Source organism: Pseudoliparis swirei, chromosome 7, assembly GCF_029220125.1.
Source record: "Pseudoliparis swirei isolate HS2019 ecotype Mariana Trench chromosome 7, NWPU_hadal_v1, whole genome shotgun sequence".
Taxonomy (NCBI): domain Eukaryota; kingdom Metazoa; phylum Chordata; class Actinopteri; order Perciformes; family Liparidae; genus Pseudoliparis; species Pseudoliparis swirei.
Window position 1 is genome coordinate 25,672,020 of NC_079394.1, and position 22,588 is coordinate 25,694,607.

The 22,588-nt window shown below is 44.4% G+C and overlaps 1 protein-coding gene across 2 annotated transcripts in view; it reads left to right on the forward strand.

Moving 5' to 3' along the window:
- Window positions 1-22,294, forward strand: part of sh2b3 (SH2B adaptor protein 3) — a 49,799-nt gene extending 27,505 nt beyond the window's left edge. For both annotated transcript variants that reach the window (XM_056418012.1, XM_056418013.1), the window contains exons 3-8: window positions 10,809-10,910; window positions 12,795-12,883; window positions 16,317-16,390; window positions 17,191-17,405; window positions 18,335-18,512; window positions 19,045-22,294. In XM_056418012.1, coding sequence (XP_056273987.1) covers window positions 10,809-10,910; window positions 12,795-12,883; window positions 16,317-16,390; window positions 17,191-17,405; window positions 18,335-18,512; window positions 19,045-19,352 — 966 coding nt within the window. In that variant the 3' untranslated portion in view covers window positions 19,353-22,294. The remainder of the gene's footprint in view (window positions 1-10,808; window positions 10,911-12,794; window positions 12,884-16,316; window positions 16,391-17,190; window positions 17,406-18,334; window positions 18,513-19,044) is intronic.
- The last annotated feature ends 294 nt before the right edge of the window (window positions 22,295-22,588 follow it).

Consider the following 22,588-nt stretch of genomic DNA (forward strand, 5'->3'; position numbering starts at 1 on the left):
TGCCAGTGCACATGACCTTGCTGAGTTGCCTGTGGAAAGCCTCCAAAGCAAAGCTGTGCAACACCCTCATCCAACAGCTTTCTCTTGGCCTCTGTTCTTCTTTTTCATCAATTCCCCCCCCCCCACCACCACACACACACACACACCTCCAAACACATGTATATGTTACCAGGCAGCATTGGGCCATGGCGTGTTGGCTGTAATTGCAGTACGATTAAGTTGCTCTTTTTGCTCTTCAGTATCAAAGCGTGTTTGTAGTCATGTCGACGCGTGTCGCTCACGGAGTTCAACTCGTGGCTCTTTGTCGACTTTAAGATGCTCCATTGCAGAAAGTACAGAAACCATTGTGTTAGTTTATTAGGCACCGATAATAAAAGAGTACAGTTTAAGCCCAAATTAAAAATACTTTCCATCAATTGTCTGCCACTTATCCAGGTGGGAAGTCCTGAAACACATGAGGATAATATTCAGTCGAGTGGACTTTATTTCTCAATTAACCAGCAACTATATTGAGAATTGATTAATCGTTTTATTTTTCAGTTGGGCAGTTTGATTAATGGAGAGTGGGAAATAATCTACAGTCTTAGCCCTGATATACCTTTTTTAACACTATCTGTTGGTTCAGTCACACTTTGAGCATTATGGGCTGTGGAAATAATATTACATTTAGTTTTTTGTGTTATCAAAAGGCTGTAAAATGTACAGAAACCCTGTGTGAACATTTCCACATCTCTGCTCTCCTTTTCTACTCAATCCTTTATTCTGAGTCACATCTCCAATCCTACTGAGCCCCCCCCCCCCCTAAACTCTCTCTAGGCAAGTCTTTAGCCTGGTTTCCATTACAGGGCCAAACACAACTAGCGTCTACTCATTATCCGTCCCTCTCTCTTTTTTTATGTTTTTCTTCATCCGGTTGCCAGCGGAGATGATTTGTCAATTGTGGCTGAAGCTCCTCACTAAGCAAACACTGACTTTTGATACTGCGTTATAAACATTTGGAGTTTGCTCTGGCGAGTCCCGCTTGGCTCCGCCTCTTGTGTGGAAAATGTAATCTGGGCCAGATCTCCTGCCCTGTATTAACCTCTCTGGCTCAGTGGAGTCAGGGACTCTAGTTATAGGGTGCACATGGTGTGGCACAAGGGTGGAGGAGGGCAATGGAAGTCCACGGCAGATCTATATTTGTATTTCTAGAGTTTGAGAGACCAATGCATCAGCAGGTACTATCAGCCACTAACGGGAAATAGAAATATCCTAGGCGGCTGAATATGTTCACTATCTATTAATTTATAGCTTTCTGAACAATCATTTACTCTTGAGAACATACGAATATCGTTTGATTTTTTTAACCAATACAATCATCTCATTTGACAACCTGTAAAAAAAAAAACCTTGTTTGATTAATTATCAAAATGATTGTGCATTTTCAAAACTGTGTTTGCTCATGTTATTCATTTATAGAAGAAACAAGCCAGTAATCAAATATCTGTTTTGGTCTGAAGTCATATAGGATGTCTCTTGTGATTCCTCTGTGGGTGAAAGTAAGAGTTAGTTTAGGAATCACTCACAACACACAAACACACAAACACACACCCATAGCTGACGCATTTCAAGCTGAACGCTTGTGGATGAGCAGCACACGAGGGAAACCTCTTCTACCCACTGACGAGGGACTTCTGTGCAAAGTTGTTGAATTCGGACTGATGTTTCACAACAGACGTGGATTTTTCAAATAGCCACACTAAATGATGACGCAACAACGTTCTGCCAGGGCCCCTACATTATTATTTATCATTATTTATTCAAGAAGTCGTTGCATGGCTCCATCACTCATTTATATTCATTAAAAACAAATACTTTTGTGAGTCAGGTGAAAAAATATTCATAAACTCAGCTGCACATGTGCGTAATTCCATGTGTGTGTGTGTGTGTGTGTGTGTGCACGTTGTTGCTCATCCAGACACACACGGGATCCATCCTCCGTTTCTCAGGAAGCCGGTCCGGTGCTTAGCTTCTCATTGGCTTCTGTGCGGGGTCGAGTCATCAGGACGGCTGTGGTTCCTGTGATTGTTTATCTTGGATCGGACGGAGGTTTGTACTTTAGAAGCAAAGATTGGAAAAATAATCAATCTGGCCAGAAATCTAATCGTTTATGACTCTAACCTCGTGACATCCTGATGTTCGTATCAGAGGATACACACTCGAGGCAAATACGTGCATTTTTCTTGGTTACGCGAGATAATTCAAAGACCTCAAGAGCATTATCAGCAGTTTCTTTAAACGCTCACATGTTCAATCGAAAGTAGTTCCAATGAAAACTGTTCACAGGTCTGCAGATTATCTTGCATTTCTGATAACATATTTTCTGGAAGGAGATATTGCTGCTCAGTCATTTTTTTTCTTCCTGTTCTTTGAAAAGCGCCAAATTAAATATTTGAGCGGTGACGAAAGTTTCCGTGGTGAACGTCTCAAATCCAAGATCTGAAAATATCCAAAACGATCTGCATGAGGGAGTTCAGGAGTGTCTTTCAGCACATAGAAAAATAATACCGTTGTGCAACGATACCGAACGGAGTCAGACGATGTCTGAATGGTCTCCGAATGTACCACAAAATACTAAAAGAAAATAAAGTTTGTCCAAATTAGGCTGACATGTTACTCCTCTCCCCCGTTTTGTCTTCTTGCTGATTAGTTTTTTCCTATGCACAAAAACCACAATTAATTAGTTTAGTGGTAACTGCTCTTGGTTCTGTGAATTCTGTGTGCGTCGTCTTAACTTCTGCATATTGTGCGTGTGCATCAATGTTTCTGAGGAAAGCAGGGCAGCACAATGAACTGACACATTTATTCGTCATTGAAGGCTGCTTCTGACAGGTTTCCTAGAACCCACTCATCTCTATCAGCGTCTGTAACCCCACAAGTGTGTGCGTGTGTGTGTTTGTCTGTGTGTGTGTCCCACATCCTCCATGATGCCACAGTTCGAGCTGATTGTGATTTTGATCTGATCTCTTGGTTGCTTGTACTCCACCTAAGTACACGTACTCAAAATCAGTAAAGATTTCTTACATTACAATACAAAATTACACATTATGACTGAAAATGTATTTTTAATTTTTAAAGTAAAAAGAGAAAAGTTCATGCTTTATTTGGGGGTTTTATGATCACAGCTGAAATCTGTCGACGTAATCTTGAGCCAACAATCCTTTAAAGGCCACAGGGAATAAAATTAAATATTCTTCTGTGGGGCCTTTAACTCTTTTTCTTGTTTTTGTTATGTTTTTTATCTGCTTTCTGAGTCAAATTCTACTTTCCAAATCAAAAGAGACCCAAAAAAAATCACTGAACTATCCTTTACTGCACTATTACTGTTGGTGTCTGTTTTCCTGTCGGAGGACGTGCGCTGTTTGTTTATCGTGTGTGGTTCACGGGGTCGGAGCGATCTACCGATCTGATCACCGGGGTTCAGCCACGAGCTCAGCTGCTGCACCAGAGACGTCTCACAGCGGGGCGCCGATTCCAGAGTTTTTTTGTTTTTAAAACACATCTTAGTTCTGGCGGTCAGTTTAGTGACAATCGACTCAATATCGGCACGTGAACAAACCAACTGTCGATCCATTCCTTCGATCGAGGCCGATTGTTTCTGTGTGTGTGTTCGCCACCAACTTAGATTACATCCGATTGATTGTTACATTATTGGAAAATAAGAAAAGTTAAACCTCCCTATCATGGAACAAAAACAGTGATGCGCTGGGATCAGATAATCTATGGATGGGGGGGCCTCAGGAGTGCTGATCTGTGTGTGTGTGGGGGGGACGGGGCTCAGGAGTGCTGATCTGTGTGTGTGTGTGGGGGGGGGGGGCTCAGGAGTGCTGATCTGTGTGTGTGTGTGTGGGGGCCTCAGGAGTGTTGATCTGTGTGACACAAACAACAGGTGGTGGAGTCTGGCAGTGGATTAGAAGGGTGAACACAATGCCAGCTGCTACAGATCACACTTCAGCTAGTGTATAAACACTTTGAGACATTTCTCTTTACAAACATATCAAAGGTGAATACAGGAGCCACGAAGAGCTTTGAGATGGTCAGGTCATGCGAGGACATCTCCTCATGACGCGACCGAGTTATAACAAAGTAAGATCTGCAAACCATCACCTTCCTCATGTGAAGACATTAAAGGACCATGGATTCCATCTCCACCTCTCATTTCTGCTTTCTGTTCCTTTGAGGTTAGACTTGCGCGCTTTTAATTTCTTCTTCTCGTCAGTCGACGCTGGTTTGAGCCGGTTCCAACTGGAGAATTACCGCCACCTGAACCAACTCCTGATATTCATCGAACAGTGATAGAGGGAACAACCATTTTAGTTGCCTGTGAACTTGGTTCCATGATGTGCTGAATGTGAATGGAAACTTGACTAGTGGTTTATTATTGTGTTGTAATAGTTTTTGGATAAAAAAATTTGAAACGCATCAGTGATCAGTGGGTTATTTGGGAGTTTTTCCTGATCCGATGCGAGGTTTTGGGGCAGGGATGTCTATGTGTACAGATTGTAAAGCACTCCGAGACTAATTTGTGAAATTGGGCTATTCAAATAAACTGAATTGAATTGATCACAACCCGAAACCAGGGGAAGCACAGACAGATGTGTCGGTCAAGGTCTCCTTTGCCTGATGGGTGGTGCTTTAAAGTGTGTGTGTGTGTGTGTGTGTGTGTGTGTTCTCGTGTGCAGCATAATTGTGCATACACACTTTCAAAAATCTCTCCTGAGACCAGTTCGTTAACCCCACAGAGTTGTAAGATCAGTCCAGCGCACATGCACACACACACACACACACACACACACACACACACACACAGACCCCTGACAGCATTGGCTCTGCTGACCCTCGGAGGGATAGTGGAATGTTGAGTGTCAGTCAGTTGCCGCGGCGACGGCCTTGAGAAAGGGACCCTGGGAAGATCGTTTTGGACTCCAAACATCCTGTGTGTCACCGGAGTGTTTGTGTGTGTGTGTGTGTGTGTGAATGTGTGAGAAGCAGTTCCTTTTTTGGTTAGTGCCTAAAATTTATTAGTTGAGTCCTCATGTGTTTCTTTTATTTTTGTTTTAAAATGTATTTGAAGCAATTTGTCAAGTAAAAAAAACGCGCTCATTATTAACATAATAGACTTGTGTTTTTTATTTTTTAAATGTCAAAAAACATTGCTGTATACATCTGTTATACACACAACATAATACATATGAAGGAGCAATGCTGCAGTGTAACATGTAGTTAAAATAAATTGGGGAAACGGGAACAACAGAGACATTAAACTGACAGTAAATGTAATGTGAAGACAACATGTCACTGTAGAGCACGGCTGCAGCTCTATGCTTCATATCACTGCAGCTCTATGTTTCATATCGCTGCAGCTCTGTGTTTCATATCGCTGCAGCTCTATGTTTCATATTGCTGCAGCTCTGTTTCATATCGCTGCAGCTCTGTTTCATATCGCTGCAGCTCTGTTTCATATCGCTGCAGCTCTGTGTTTCATATTGCTGCAGCTCTGTGTTTAATATCGCTGCAGCTCTGTGTTTCATATCGCTGCAGCTCTGTTTCATATCGCTGCAGCTCTATGTTTCATATTGCTGCAGCTCTGTTTCATATCGCTGCAGCTCTATGTTTCATATTGCTGCAGCTCTGTGTTTCATATCGCTGCAGCTCTATGTTTCATATTGCTGCAGCTCTGTGTTTCATATCGCTGCAGCTCTGTTTCATATCGCTGCAGCTCTATGTTTCATATCGCTGCAGCTCTGTTTCATATCGCTGCAGCTCTATGTTTCATATCGCTGCAGCTCTGAGTTTCATATCACTGCAGCTCTGTTTCATATCGCTGCAGCTCTGTTTCATATCGCTGCAGCTCTGAGTTTCATATCGCTGCATCTCTGAGTTTCATATCGCTGCAGCTCTATGTTTCATATCGCTGCAGCTCTGAGTTTCATATCGCTGCATCTCTGAGTTTCATATCGCTGCAGCTCTATGTTTTATATCACTGCAGCTCTGTGTTTCATATCGCTGCAGCTCTGTGTTTCATATCGCTGCAGCTCTGTTTCATATCGCTGCAGCTCTGTTTCATATCACTGCAGCTCTGAGTTTCATATCGCTGCAGTTCTGCGTTTCATATTCATGATGTCAGTCTTCTCTGTGTGTGTGAAGTTGAAACAGGGAAAGTTGACTCAATCTGAAAAGAGCCAGCAGTGAAAACTGAGAAGTCGTTGCAGGGTCACATGACTGGGACAGACCACATCAGTTTATGTTACACATGATGTTTCAGTTGCCAAGAAAACAGTGCTGCCACTTCCATTACGGGTCGGCCTGTTGATTTCATTTTTAAATAAATAGAAAATTATTCAGTATTTAAAATGTCAACAACACTGCGAGAAATGCAGATTATAATTTACCAAAGGGTTTGATAAAAACAGGCGAAAGATATTTCATCTCCAATGATATAAAGCATGAATGCAAATGCAGTATTTGTATTAGTCGGTGGAGTAACGTCTGTCCCTATGTTGTGCAGCCACATCGCGAAACCACAGAAACTAATTTCGCATTCTTCAAGTTTGGCAAAAATTCAGCGATCCCAAAGTTTTGGACGATGACCGGCTGATTTGACTTTATTCCCATTTGTTCACAAACTGATGAGGAAAACGCATGATCCATCTCAAGGCCAGCTAAAGAGTTTCGGGAATTCAAAAGATGGATCACCAAATCTAACTTATCTTCTACAAACCTTGCAGCCTTTTTCAGTACCTCACGTGTTCCAAGTGAAAAGAGGTCGTCGACACTTTGGAACATTTGGAACATTGTCGTCACTGTGGTCGGTTTAAAGAAATTACGATAAATGGGATCCGTTGCACGTTGACAGCCCAGCAGAGCCGTGACACCAGAAGAGTGGAAAACGCAGGATGAATATTTCATCTGCTTTGCACTCCCTCTCGTTCTCCTGAGTGGGAAATCCATCTCGACAACAATGTAGCCTCGCACTCGCAGCTTTTCAACCGTCAATAATGCGCTGAGACATTTAAACATGATGTCATTGATTTATTGAATTGTTTTCCCTCCCGAAGGAGACGACACATGTTGAATTGTTGTATTACATTAATACGTTATCGTGTAAACGCTTGAAGCTTTGAGCAGTGCTTTTGTCTTCAACGAGGGGGTGTAGTAGTTCAATTCAATTCAGTTTATTTTGTATCGCCCATTATCACAAATTAGCCTCAGAGGGCTTTACAATCTGTACACATACGACATCCCTGACCTTTGACCTCGCATCGGCTCAGGACAAACTCCCAAGAAATGGAAAAAACTCTTTCACGGGGAAAAAAAGGAAAGAAACGTTCAGGAGAGCAACAGAGGAGGATCCCTCTCCAGGATGGACAGAAGAATAGATGTCATGTGACCCCCGGCCTCCTGCTGAGTGTGTTCGTCATCACGGCTCATTAGCGGTGGTGTTTGTCCGTCTCGTTAGTAACGGATAAAGTTACAGTCCACAGCTCCTCAACAAAAACAACTGTCGGCTCACACCTGCACACCAGAAGAGTCATTCTTCAACACCCTGGAGTCCCTTTGTGATAATGAAGGCGTCTGCCTCACATTTCAAACCCAGGTTCTTGGCAATATGTTATGACATCGGTTATTCAGGGAAATAAGTGGATATCACATACAAATAAACAACGATTAGACATTCTAATGGGAAATAATATCAATAAATAGTAATAGCTAATTTTACTGCAAAAAGCCCAAAGCTGTTGACAGATTAGAGGACAGTGGGGCCCCTGGACCCCCACAGGAGCCAGACCCATTGACTGTGAAGGTGTTCAGTCTCTTCGTGGTGGTTTTGGATCCTTTTGGGGTCGATCTGTCTCTCATTCTGATTCTCTCTGCTTTTTATTCGTTAGCATGCACTTTGCGTCTTTCTGTAATTCTTTCTGCTTCTCTTGCGGTCGCATTGCCACTGTGGGTTGTTCGGGGTTGTTTTGGGGTTGTTTGGGGTTGTTTTGGGTTGTTTAAGGTTGTTTTGGGGTTGTTTAGGGTTGTTTTGGGGTTGTTTAGGGTCGTTTGGGTTTTTTTAGTGTTTGGTTTTTATTTTTATTTTTTAGGGTTGTTTGGGGTTGTTTATGGTTATTTTGGGGTTGTTTGGGGTCTGGTTGCAGGTCTTCATGGTCGTTTAGTGACTCTGACGTTGTTCCCTTTGGCGCCTCTCTGTGGTCGTTGTGCGTCTTTGTTCTGGTTTTGCTTATCTTTTGTGCTTTTTCACAGACTTTAGTACATTTTGTATTAATTTAATCTCCTTGTGGCGGTTTTTCTACAGCGCACTTTTTGCACAGTTAATTAACTAATTTTTTCCCGCATTGCTCGGTTTTGCTAGGACATATAGTGGAAGGTTTATATGCAGAAAAGGAAGAAAAAGGGCAAGACCTGGTTTGTGTGTGTGTGTGTGTGTGTCTGTCTGTCTCTAGGAAGTATTACAGAATACTTGCAGTTAGAGGAAATGAGCTGTGAGCTCGAACTCGCCTGATAAAGTTGATTCACAGAAATCCGTGTAATACTCAACCAGTCAGACATTTCTTCTTCTTCTTCTTCTTCTTCTTCTTCTTCTTCTTCTTCTTCTTCATTAATTTTAATATGATATAAAATGGTAAAAGCAGCAACCGCTCACATTTTAGAAAGTTGATATAAGAGAATATTTTGTATTTTTTGAATTATGCCAATTTCAATGTCTGATCAACTATTTAATTAACCTAGGTTTTTCATAAACCTATGAACCTTAACTTGATGTAATTTATTAATTTCCCACATTGGTTTGAGAATGTCACTCGTTCATTAGCATCAACACGCATGTTGTTCATCTTCTGCGTGTGAGGCCTCTGGTCTTTTCCTGGACATGTGAGACATGAAGTTTTAACCAGAATTTAGAAAGAAGAAGCAAAATATTTCTGAGCATCCTGGACTCAAATTCAGCTTTGGCCGCAATTTTGGTTAGAGTGTAACTTTGAGTCAGTTCCTTCTTCAGTGATTAAGATCCCTCTCAATGAGTCACACCCCTCTCATCTCTGTGTCACGCCGCTTTTTATTGATACTGTTATTCACTGTGGTTAAAACAATGTGCATGTGGAGTTTAGTGTGGGGGTGTTCATTCACAGCCCTTAAAAACTGAGGTGTGTGTGTGTGTGTGTGTGTGTGTGTGTGTGTGTGTGTGTGTGTGTGTGTGTGTGTGTGTGTGTGTGTGTGTGTGTGTGTGTGTGTGTGTGTGTGTGTGTGTGTGTGTGTGTGTGTGTGTGTGTGTGTGTGTGTGTGTGTGTGTGTGTGTGTGTGTGTGTGTGTGTGTGTGATTATCACAGACATTCCTCAGGCTCACACACTGTGACATAGACTCAGACTCATCCAGTGCACAAAAGCCCTGGAATCCGTCCTCCCTGCTATTTCTCCTGCTCTTCATCCCTTTTCTTCCACTTATTCCCACAAGTGCACTTCAATTAATTCAATTAATTTGAAGGGACTCCCTCCTGAGCTGGCTTAAAATAATCATCATCGTAGTCTCATCATGGCAAAGTACAAATATTGTGGTTAAAAAAAAAAAAAAAACTGGCCGATCAAAGGTCACATACTGATTTTATTTTTGTGCATATTAGTTGAACAAACTACATTTTAAGTGGATCTGCAACAGTTAGTAACACACACATCTAACACACACACAATAGTTATAAACCCCTAAATAAGAGTTGCTGGCTCTCATCGTCACGCATATTTTATTTTTTAGCGTCTGTCAACCAGACTTGATTTCAGAAGAGACCTCTGACCCGACACGCCACAGCCCGCACACATGGCCGACCCAGCCATCCATCCGTGTGCGTGTGTTTATTCCGCCGGTTCTTTTACCGCTGGTTTGAGTAAAGGCACACCGCTTTAAATGTGCCGTGAGATTAGTCTGAGCGTGAGCGTGTTTGTTGTTGTGCAGCCGTGGATGTGCACACCGCACCACCCGTCATCTGAGTTTTTCCGGGTTCGAAGCGAAGTTCTCTCACCTGTGGAAAGAGTCTCTAAAAGACGGCCGCTGACGGTCTGTTGGCTGTTAACGTGCAGGAAACGATCGCGAGCCTGACTCAGAGTCACGGTGTCCGGAGGTCATTGGTGCCCCGGGGTCAAACAGCCACCAGGAAGCTCAGAGTATCTAATTCTTCAATTGCGTAGTGTGTTCTGGTGGAAGACCTTGAGACCATCATACTCCTCTTCCTCATAATTCACTGCCTTTCTCTCCCACTAAGGGAGGCGTCGGTGGCTGCAGCAGCCTCACACATGCATACACAGTACAGAGAATGCACTTATTACCTTCGCATTGAAAATGCGGAAGGTTATGTTTTCATCGGCGTGTATTTATTTATTCATTTGTATGCGTGTTCCTCGCATAACTCAAAAAGTATTAAACCGAATCGCATGAAATTTGGTGGGATGATTGGTTATTATCCGGGGACCATTTGATTAGATTTTGGGATCGATCGGGTCAAAGGTCAATGTCAAGGTCATGAAAAGGTCAAAATCTTCTTTTTACCATAGCACGGTCAATTTTTATCCAATTGGCATGCAACTAATGCCAAAATGTTCATAATTCAATGCCCAATCTTGTGGTATGCGTAGGTATGCGCTCTACCGAGTGCCCATTCTAGTTAACAATGTAACAGTGAAAGAGATCATAATTGTGTTCAGGAGCCCCCTGAACACTCACTCAGAGTGCCGCCTGCCCCGTCTGACAGCCGCTGTGTCTTTCTCGTGTATTTCAGGCCTCCGGTCCCAAGCTGACGACTCATTGCTCGGACATCCAAGAAGTCCGTCGCTGCAACCGGCTGGAGATGCCCGACAACTTAAACACATTTGTTTTAAAGGTGTGTACGAGGTTTTCAGCTGAACGGTTGTAAGACTCCGATCCAAACGGAGGGCTACAGTCGTAGCTCGCAGGCTCGGCCCGCTGCGTCGTTTACGTCCACGCTCGCTCGTGTCCTCAAACCCTCGATCCTCCGCGAAGAGGAAGAGGAAACGGGGACGATCGTCGCGTCGTATTATTTCACAACAAAACTCGCCAGCAGCCTTCATTCAGACCGTTGTTGGTTTCAAGGATGCGAGCCTCGCCTCTCGTAGATGGCCGTCACAAGATGTGTGTTTACAACGGACCGAAACATGCACAGAAACTTCTCACGCCACCGATCCCGTTCTCTGCTGTCCATCCGCAGTCACCATCGACCCCCGTGTCCCCAAAGTCTATCGAAAAACACTGATGTGTCTTTGTTGTTGTTGTTGTTTTGCATTGCGATCCGGTGTTACAAACATGAATTCAACCTGGGCCATTATTTCTCGTACGTGGCTCAACAAAGTCGATCAAATGTCCTATTATGCCGCTTACATTTTTGAGATTGATTGACATCCGGCTCTCGGTTTCTTAAAGGCTGATCCGCCCTCAAACTATCTCGTTGGTTTGAACCAGGCGTCAGTCCTCGGGATGATTCCAACTTCAAAAGGGGGAAGCGTCGATCACCGAAACCATGATTTTATAACGGCACAAAGTCAAATAAACTAAAAGGAGGAGCCTCTTTGTATCTCCGCTGACGAGCAGGAGATGATCGTGAACGCATATGAGGAATTCCAGACCATAATCATGAACATCTGACACCGCTGTCATGAAATTCATTCACTTCCTATGTGCTGTAGAGGGGGCGTGGCTTATCTCCATGGAAGCAGCTATACACCATGGGAGAAATAAACACTATTTCTACTTTATACTTGTTGTGGAACTCCCACAAGCGTCGGAGCATCAAACACCCTCGTGTTTGGGTTCATAACAATATCATATATAAAGTTATACACAACATCACCCGTAGGCTCACACAGCTCGGTAACTTTCACCCGCAACTACACTGAATAACTTGATGAAAATCCATTCTCGTGTTTTCATGAATCTACTCTCAACGTGTTTGGTGTGAACGCAGCACAAGGGTTTGGGAAAATGTATCGGATAATATATTAAGTCCCTCATCAACCCAATCAATCCGATTATATTTCTTTAAATGTGCCTGATGGCAGTCGGTTTAATGACTCAACACTCCATACAGCGGCTTTCCTGATGTTCTGCATCGCCTATGTGCTCCAGAAGCTCTGTAAATAAATGATTCCTTGTGGGCAGAATGGATAGCGCTCTACAGGAAGTCATCCTGACGTGATAAGAACTCTCTCCCTATAAAACTCAAATATAACTGATATCGCTGCTTCATCAATGAGGAAGTGAGCTCCATTTCCTTCAGGGGGCGTGGCCATCTTATCCAGCTAGACTGAATTAACCTGCGCTGGAGTAGGCTAACATTTTGGGATTTGTTGCTCTGGTGATTTTTCCAACTTTCTTCGTGGAACCGAAAAACCTCGAAATTATCAGTACGAGAAATAGCGGCCGCGTAACGACCTTCGCACGACAAAGGGCCCTCTTGTGAACCGGACTAGATTACTTTATCCTGAAGGAGCTGCATTTGACATTCAGAGCTTTAATATCGCAGCAACTGTCATCTGTGCGACGGTATCGAGGAGTCGCTCTCCCCGAGTGTTTCCAGAGCTTTTATTTATCATCAGAATGAGCGTCAACGCTTACAGGAGGCGGGCCGCTGCCTGAATGTGCTCAGTCAGCATGTGAGAAGCAGTAGAGAAGAGGCCCTTTCTCACATCTGCACAGCGTGGCTTCCACATGAGGCGTGACGGTACATCTGAACGCGTCTTTGTCTCTGCAGGTTAATCGAGGTAGTCTGATATTTGAGACGGACAATGACCAGCAGGTCAGCTCCTGGACCACAGAGCTAAGAGAATGTATCAGCAACAGGTGAGAAACTCTTTGAACGTCTGTCTGCTTCACAGATGTTGAAATGTGATCCAACTCCTCGTGTGAGGCTGAAGTGAAAACTCATTTCAAAACCCTAAACGGGGTTAAACCGGTACACTTGCTTCTTCTTCATTTCTCAGCATACATTTGAGTCTGAGCCCAACTCATGTAATCAATAACATAACTCAACCTGACACACACACACACACACACAGCGGCCTGCATCGTCTTGAGATTCTGAGTGGAACTATTTAACACTTGGACTTTGGCTGTTTGTCGTGTTTGTGGGCGTGCTCCGTGTTTACGTATGCAGAGGTATGTGTTTGCAAATGCAAGTGAGAATATTTGTCTGTATATGTGGACAAACATTTGTGTGTGTGTGTGTGCGGTGAGTTTGTCCGTGCATTCGTTTTTCTTTAGAGCCCTTCATGCCGGAGCAGCAGGAGTCTTGTTATATTTGGAATATTCCTGGAAATAATCATTCATCAAATTCATCAGTCAACTTAATATTTACACAAAACGTTGGAGAGGTGAAACATCTGCAGAGGAGAGGCTCGTGTTACGGCAATAAATGCAGTTTCAAAATCAAACTGAACGTAGGAGCTGTAAGCTTATACGCGTTGCTCAGTGTAGTATTTGGAACAACTCTCTATATTAAGTATATATATATATAATATCTAAAGTAAGACTCAATACTGTAATATAGACGCGAAGAATTCTACAGTTTTCCGTTTTTCGTTTAAGTGTCACAAACATTATCGTTAGACATTATGATAAGACCAAAAAAGCTTTTATAGGTTTGATGTGTTTCAGAGTGTGTGTGTGTGTGTGTGTGTGTGTGAGGGAGGGAGTGCGTTTGCATGTGCACGTGTGTGTTTTTTGTGTGTGTTTGTGTGTGTGTGTTGCTCTGCGAAAGGAAGTGTGTGGGCGAGGTCTGAGACTCGGGAGACTCTCAGGACCTTTTTTATTTCTACAGATGTCTGACACACACACACACACACACACACAGACAGTCAGTACAGTGAACACTCATCCAGTGTGGAAGTGAGGTCAGAGTTCACTCTCAAATTCCGTGTTTATACAGTCACTCAGTATTGTATCTATTTTCTCTTCATTTCTTTTCACATCTGCCCCATTCATTGAATTACACAACGTGTGTGTGTGTGTGTGTGTGTGTGTGCACGTTGGAGCCCGAGCGATACTCAATCAGATCTTAACCTTCTGGACGGGCACGTCTTGCAAATCAAGTCGTCAGTGCGTTCTGTCGCTGAACGATCCAATGGAGGCACACTTTTCTCACGGCCTGTTTGGCCTTTGTGTAGCACATGTTCTCGCTGCTTATCAAACAACGTGCGCCCTGATACCGCGAGATCTGCAGCCAGCTAATATCAGCCCAAATATGGCCTTCTTGGCTGGTGTGAGGATAAATGAGGTGAGAGATCTGTGCCTCAATACAAGGCCAAACTCGAGTGATTACGACCCAAACGGGGCGAATGAAGGAATGACATTAATTAATTAGTTAATTGTTGCGTTGACTCTGACCAATGCAGAAAAGAAAGAAAAAACACCGAAAATTAAAACTGTTCCGAAGACTTTAATGACAAAAGGAGGTTTTGGTGTCGCTGTGTCAACATGAATTACACAAGGTTGTAATTATTTAGTAAATGTGCGATAACTTTTTAGTGCAAAAACCTAATGACCTAATCCTAAATCTGACCTTAAGAGGATGCTTCAAACAAAGTGTGACAGCAATTTGACAATCAGGACCACTTCAGAGTCAGTGAGAGCCTCTCGGTCCTCGCACAACCACGACGCCATGTCCTTTGAGACCAAAGATAGCTCTCTCTCTCTCTCTCTCTCCCTCTCCCCCCCTCTCTCTCTCTCTCTCTCCCCCCCTCTCTCTCTTTAGGTATTGTGACAAGTCACAGCAGGAGAACACAGGTGTTTCTGTTTCGGGCTCCTGATAATTTTCTCTCTGGCTCGCCGTCACGGCTCACCGGGACGCCTCAGAAGAACAGAGCCGTCCTTATTAGCAACACCTGCGCTTTTCCTACTAAACATGTGTGCGTCAAGTCGAGGCTACAACAGACCTGCCGAAGAGAGACGAGGGAGGCGTCGTAAAGCTCCGCTGCTTTTCGAGTGCGGGAGGTGGGTGCGGGGGAGGGGCGGGGGAGGGACGGGGGGGGGGGTCGTCTGGAACGAGTATAAACACTTTTCCTTTTAGATGTGGTCGGATGTGGAAGGTGTAGCGGTGCTGACTGGCTGAAATGTCCACCCTTTGCAAAATGTCCTCACTTTGCAAGAGTAAAACGTGAACTGATTCTCACAAAGATAGAAGAACGAGAACGCGCACACACACACACACACACACACACACACACACACACACGAGTGAGGAGAAAGACAAGGAGACTCGTCTTCCTGTTATTCAGAGCACTGCAAACTCAAGTCAGCATTTTTAGAAGGATCTGATCAGGCTTCCTTCTTCAACCTTCCCGATCTCACACGTGTACATGGACACACATGCTGTCTGTATGTCAGAGTGTGTGTGTGTGTGTGTGTGTGTGTGTGTGTGGCTGTGTGAGAGCCAGTAGTTTAAACTGAAGAGCAGTGAACTGGACTCACTTCCTGTCTGAGGTCTTTGTCTGTGTGTCCTCCACGTTTACTCGGCTCACCTACCAACACACACACACACACACACACACACGAAGGATGTCACGACTGTCCTAAACCACGATTAAATTCGTCAAGACCCTTTCCTCCAGTTGATGAGTCTCAGTATTCTGCAGCTGACAAATCAAAAGGCAAAATGTTGCCCCACAGGTACATTTGGGGAAGCAGGAGGATTTTACACTTCAGTGGTTCCTCCGTCACCTCGTACTCCACCAGTGGCCTCGTTGTCTCAAAATGTTACACAATGCTACCCTGTGTTTGTGTGTGTGTGTGTTGTTGTTTTCTCATGGAGGGGGGGTGGAGAGACAACAAAAAATGAATACTGGGAGAAAAGTCGATCTTGCTTTTGACTTCAAAGGTTGAAAGGTGAAGCTCAAATGGATAGATTCAGCCTTCTGCCATATATAATATGAGAAACAGACTTGTTCTCTGAGGGTCCAAAAAGAAGCACTGAATAGAGGCTGTGAACATATATTATGGATGTTTATATTTATTCTTTATTTTGTCAGACATTCTCATTGAGATCAGATCTTTTTTTCCCCAAGAGAAAATAACAAGGAACTAAAAACAACGACATGCATTCAGAACAAACAACTTCTAAGTATATGAAGGGTCACGCTCAGCGAGGTGTCCACGTGGAGGTTCAAATGAAATGAACTCACCGTGAGGTTCTCCTCCCGGGTGGTCCACAATGAGAATAACACACGCGTGTTGTCGATGATGATGTGTGTGTAGCCTGAAGTCTGTTTTTGTCCTTCAGGTCAGGCAGTGTGGATCTGGAGCCGCTCTCCTCCCCAGCCAATCACAGAGGGAGCTCGGAGTCGGGCAGTCAAAGTGAGTGTTGAGATGAGGAGAGGAAAGACCTCCTGAAAGTCTCCCGGTGTCAGGTGCTCGTGGGCCCCTGTGGTCCGGGTAAAGTTTTCTCAAACCGCCTCTCTGCTGGAAATCAGTACAGGAACCGTTCAGGTGCTTTTAAAACAAACCTCCAGGTTCATTTGGTCTCAGAGACAGAAAACAAAGGTGAACAGTCAGTGATTCTCCAACTTGACATGTCTAACCGTTCATCACAGCAGATACACTTCCTGGTGTACTTTTCCATAGTTGGTTTCCCATACGTGCATTGCCTCTACTGGCCACCAGGGGGCGATTCTTCTGAATGCAAAAAGAAGTCTCTAAGAAAATGACTCTACTTCTGATTTATTCCCTCAGTAAACATTGTGAACATGAGTTTATGATCTCAATCTCTAGTTTCAAGTGTCCTTCAATACAGCCTCATGTTCACTTCGTAAATGATCCTCCGTTTCGAGTCAAATAGCAATAAATCAGGGCGGGATACCTTGTGAGTGACAGGTCGCTACCACGAGGAGAGCTGTATCCGCTCGCTGGTGTAAAATAGCCAAATGGTGACGGCCATGATCTCGAACTCGAGGCTTCAAAACCACAGTCCGCTACGTCCACACTATTTATTTGCAAAGTGCCTGAACGCTCTCCTGTACGTCAACGTTGAACTACAGAGAAACGTCATGTCGTCGTGTTCCCAGAGCTCAGCAATGAACTCTGGGAACACGCAGTTATCGATATTCACGGCTGACGCGTGGTCATTTGATGCTCGACTCCTCTGTTGATCCCACCAGGCGCGGTCACGTTCGCCCCGCCCGAGCAGGTCGCCCAGAAAGCCGACCACTTCCTGTTCTCCTACCCCTGGTTCCACGGGCCCATTTCCCGCGTGAAGGCCGCCCACCTGGTCCAGAGCGCCGGGCCGCAGGGACACGGCGTGTTCCTGGTCCGGCAGAGCGAGACGCGGAGAGGAGACTACGTCCTCACCTTTAACTACCAGGGGAAAGCAAAGGTACGTCTCCGCCCGGTGGTCACACAGGACGCTTAGTTCACATCTGGACACTTAGTTCACATCTGGACGCTTAGTTCACATCTGGACACTTAGTTCACATCTGGACACTTAGTTCACATCTGGACGCTTAGTTCACATCTGGACACTTAGTTCACATCTGGACGCTTAGTTCACATCTGGACACTTAGTTCACATCTGGACGCTTAGTTCACATCTGGACGCTTAGTTCACATCTGGATGCTTAGTTCACATCTGGACACTAAGTACACATCTGGACGCTTAGTTCACATCTGGACGCTTAGTTCACATCTGGACACTTAGTTCACATCTGGATGTCCTGGTTCACCAAAAGATTCAGTAAAAAATAATGTAATATTGTCATGATGTAATGTTCTCCTTGTTATGTCACACTGGTGACAACCTTGTTTCATCAACGTTAGATGAGTAAGTAAGAAGGTAAACAAGGTCGAGTGCTGACCAGCAGGGGGAGGAGAAGAGAGGAAGGAAGGAAGAGGGGAGGAAGGAAGGAAGAAATGAAAGAAGGAGGAAGGGAGTAAGTAAGGAGAAGGTAGGAAGGAAGGAGATTGGAGGAAGGAAGGAATGAAAGAAGGAAGAAGGAGGAAGGTAGGGGAAGGAAGGAGAAGGTAGGAAGGAAGGAGAAGGGAGGAAGGAAGGAGAATGGAGGAAGTAAGAAAGGAAGGAGAAGGGAGTAAGGAAGGAAAATGGAGGAAGGAATGAGAAGGAAGGAAGGAGAATGCAGGAAGGAAGGAGAAGGAAGAAAAGGAAGGGAGTAAGGAAGGACAAGGTAGGAAGAAAGGAGAAGGGTGGAAGGAAGGAGGAAGAAAGGAGGAAGGAGAAGGAAAAGGAAGGAAGGATCGAAGGAGGGAAGGAAGGAGTTCCGCTCTCTCACCTCTCTCTCTCTGGTGCAGCACCTGCGTCTCTCGCTCACAGAGTGGGGTCAGTGCCGTGTGCAACACCTCCGCTTCCCCTCCGTCATCGACATGCTCGGTCACTTCCGCCTCTTCCCCATCCCGCTGGAGTGCGGCGCCGCCGGAGCCGTCACGCTGTCCAGCTTCGTGGTGGCGGGATCCTGCCCTCCGTCACAGGGTGAGGCTGGGACCTCTTCATCACTGTGTAGTCTTCATCATCACTATGTAGTCTTCTTCATCACTGTGTAGTCTTCATCATCGCTGTGTAGTCTTCATCATCACGTATAGTCTTCATCATCACGTGTAGTCTTCATCATCACGTATAGTCTTCATCATCACGTGTAGTCTTCATCATCATGTATAGTCTTCATCATCACTGTGTAGTCTTCATCATCACGTATAGTCTTCATCATCACGTATAGTCTTCATCATCACGTGTAGTCTTCATCATCACTGTGTAGTCTTCATCATCACGTGTAGTCTTCATCATCACGTGTGCAGAGTTTCACGAATGTTCATAAATAGTTGAACTCTTTCCTGATTGTTTTTCTTCTTTTCTTTCGATGATAGTTTTTTTTTTACGGGATGAAAAACGATGTAATTCCGACACTAAACGATGATCTCCAGGTCCTTTGAAGTCAGAGCGGTTGAGTTCTCTGTGGTCAGATCCTCAGACGACGCGTGACCCTCCTCTCCTCTCTTGACCTCAGGCCAGCTGTCCGGCGCCCTCCTCGTCCCGTTCTCTCTCCACCGGTGGAGCTCGGAGCCCAGCGTGGCTCACTGCAGCCGGGCCCCGGCCCGGTCCTCCTGCCTCACCGGCACCGCGCCCGGCAACCGCCGGGCGCCCGATCCCCCGCCGTCCGCCGCCGCTCCTCTCCGCCGGAGCGAGTCCATGGGGCGGCGACCGCTCTCGCCACGACACCCCGCCGCCCACATCGCCCAGCGGGACTCGGACTACGAGCTGGAGCCCGGCCGCGGCCGCAAGCGGGCGATAGACAACCAGTACATGTTGCTCTGACCCGCCGGGGCGAGCACAGCCAACACACACACACACACACACACACACACACACAGCTTCATGCGAGTGTCAGAGAGCGAGCGATCCTAACGTGATCACAGCAGACTCATCTTGAGCGAACAAGTCCTGTTCACACACACACACACATACATACACACACACACACACACACACACATCTGTGCTGGGAGTGTGTTTACCAGTGTCAGACCCCCACCTCCTCCACCCTGAGTGTCCACAGTGAATGTATTTTTGGGAGTTTTATAACAAGTATTGCGTCATTATTCCTGTGTGTGTGTGTGTGTGTGTGTGCCGCCTCCAAACAAAGAGTTACCAACGTTGATGTTCTGATGACTTCAAAGGAGGTGCGCTTGTTTTCAACTTCTTTGGCACTTAACCTGAACCGATGGGAAGGCACCGCCTGCACGTTGGTTAAATCAAGCGCTCCTTTCAAATATTTAAGACATTTACTCTTCATACACAGAACTTTGTTGTGGAGTTAACACACACACACACACACACGTATTTATGTCAACTCACGAACCAGAGACGCTCTTCTTCACGCCGCGTCTCCACACTCCATTAGGTATTCCTCCTCTCGCTCAATATTCTATATATTTAAGTGCACGACGCTTTCAGTGCACTTTGAAAACAATGTGTATTTCTTTCTATACACAGATTATTTTGTAGAGAAATAAATAAACAGTCAAACAAAAGGATTCAAAGTGGGATCCGTTGCTGAAAGACGTGATCTTCTTCCAACTCTTCAAACCGTCGCAGAGAACAAAGAACCGCGGAATTATTTCATCGGCGACATTTTATTTGTACCCCCGTGAGAGCCGTTTGTGGAGCGATTGTCTCCTGACGGCTGATTGGCCGTCCAGTTGTGACGCCCTGCAGTGTGTGTGGGCTTTGTGTCCCCACACACACACTGGCAGGTTTTCCAACGTGGCCGCCAAGTGTATTATCGTCAGTGTCTTTCGTATATTTCAAGTACCAAAGTACATTAATAAGTCCTTCCTGCCCCAAACGTCAATGGGAAAAAAAAGATACAAATACTTATGATATATATATAAAAAATAATAATAATATAATTGATCTATTTTTTTACAAAAACAATGGTTTGCATTCAAATGGATGGACGGATATTGTTGTTGCCGTATGAATTCTTCACACCTGGTACAAAGTGACCTTTAGTGACCTTTACTCGGCCTCAGGAGAGAAGAGGGGCGCGTCAGTCGTCCTCTGATGCGTTCGCTCTCTTTCTTGTTGTGTTGCGAGGAGTTCAGGAAGCGGAAGACGTCTGCAGAGCGTCGGCGGGGAAACGGACCACAACAAAAGGAATTGATCCAATATTTGACATCCGAAATAAGTGCTGGAAACTTCATTTCAGGTTTTTAATGTTTCTTAATGCTAAATTAAACCCGTTAAAGGCCTCTTAAAGGTAGACCGTGATAAGTGCCTCTGGATTTACATTTTATTCCTTTTTGTCACACGGGCAAACCTCCATGTCTCCAACTCAATGAAATGAAATGTTTTCCAAAGCATTCTTTTGTACTACCGAAGCCAAGAGAAAAAACAGGATGAAAGTAATATACATACATATATATATATTTGACACTATTCACCATTTCAATAGAACTTTTCTGTCAGCTCAGGTGTGAATTTTGTTGTCAAAAGTTGATTTTAAAAAAGGAAAAAGATCCCCAAATTAAGCTTTTACCAAAGCAAGCGTTTATGTTCTGATAGTGACCGACCAGCGGGTCCGTGTGGGTTTTTCGTCCTGAGATTTGCCCGTTTCAGTCTCGCTGTTTCTCGTGACCCCCGTCTCAAACAGCTCTCGGTCTCGTGAGCCGGTCTTTCTGTCCTCCTTTAACTTTGCTTGAACAACAACCTCAGCAGCTGATGAAGATTCACCTTCATCATCCCTCGGCTCTGACTCCCCGGCTCTCTGCCCTCGTTCTCTTTGGAGTTTCCTGTATTTCTTTCAGAAGAAAAATGCCTAAATACAACCTGATTTCCTCATGAACCGAACCGCCGGTCCTCCTCTTGTGATGCAAGAAGTCCGCTTCATCTTCCAGAGGAACATTTTGACAATGTGGTTGTGTCGCTCTCTTAAACGTGTCGCCAGTGAGGGGAACAAGAACAAAGACAAACGTACGGTTGGTCTTCCTGCCTTTTATTGTCCAAACGAATCCCTCGTCACTCCTTTCCATCTGAAAGCAACGGCGACAAGAACCTTTTCTGGACTCTCGGCCTCTCTTTGCTCATCAATATTATTTTTTTTAGGGAGAACAATAACTGCCTTAGCCAGAAAGCTGCCGTTACCGTTTCCCCTTTTTGAAAGCTCAGGTGTGACGTCTTTGTTTAGTGCAATATCTGAGAGGTGCCCCGTGCTTCACAGAAGACGTGAAGACATTAAGAGTGAGAACTCGATGTTCACTCCTCGTCGCCGGCTGAAGGAAGTGATTTCCTAAAGGTCGGAAAGACCAGAAAAGAAATGCCATATTTAAAATCAGGGCTACCAATTTACCCCTTTTTTTTTTATAGGGCTTTTCATTTTGTGTCATGGTTGCATCGATCAATGTGTCGCAATAATCAAGTTAACACTTCCTGAACAAGATCCCTGTGTACCTCAGCATCCCCCTCCCCCCATCATATGTTTGTTTTAAATGTCCAGTTGATGAATGTAATGTGTTCTCAATACTGTTCGTTTTGTTAACTTAGCACTGTAAACATTCCAGTCCAACTCAACAGCCAATGAAAACCACATAAGCTTCTTCTTTTTAATTTTATCTGTCATTCTGTCTGCATCCTTCAGTTATAAGCATCTAAATAATATTAAATATATATATATCAACTGTATATTTGACTTTTGTAAAATAAACCTAACCAAAAAACAAAAAAAAGATGCACTCTGAAGTTTCTGTGTCGCTTCCAAAATATATATTACATCATATAAATAATACTTTTATTTACAGGGTGTTTACTTCTCTTGGGTCTAGTTAATTATATATATATATTTGTATATACTTATATAATTATGTATAAATATTAGGGCTGTCAGCGTTAACGCGTTAATCTATGCGATTAATTTGGCCGCGTTAACGCACTAAAATATTTTAACGCAATTAACGCAACTTTGTTTACTTCCGGTGTTCGTTGAAGTTTTTACACTCAAACCGATTGTCAAGCCGCGGCAGTACGGTTTAACACTGTTTCCGTTTTTAAAACAAT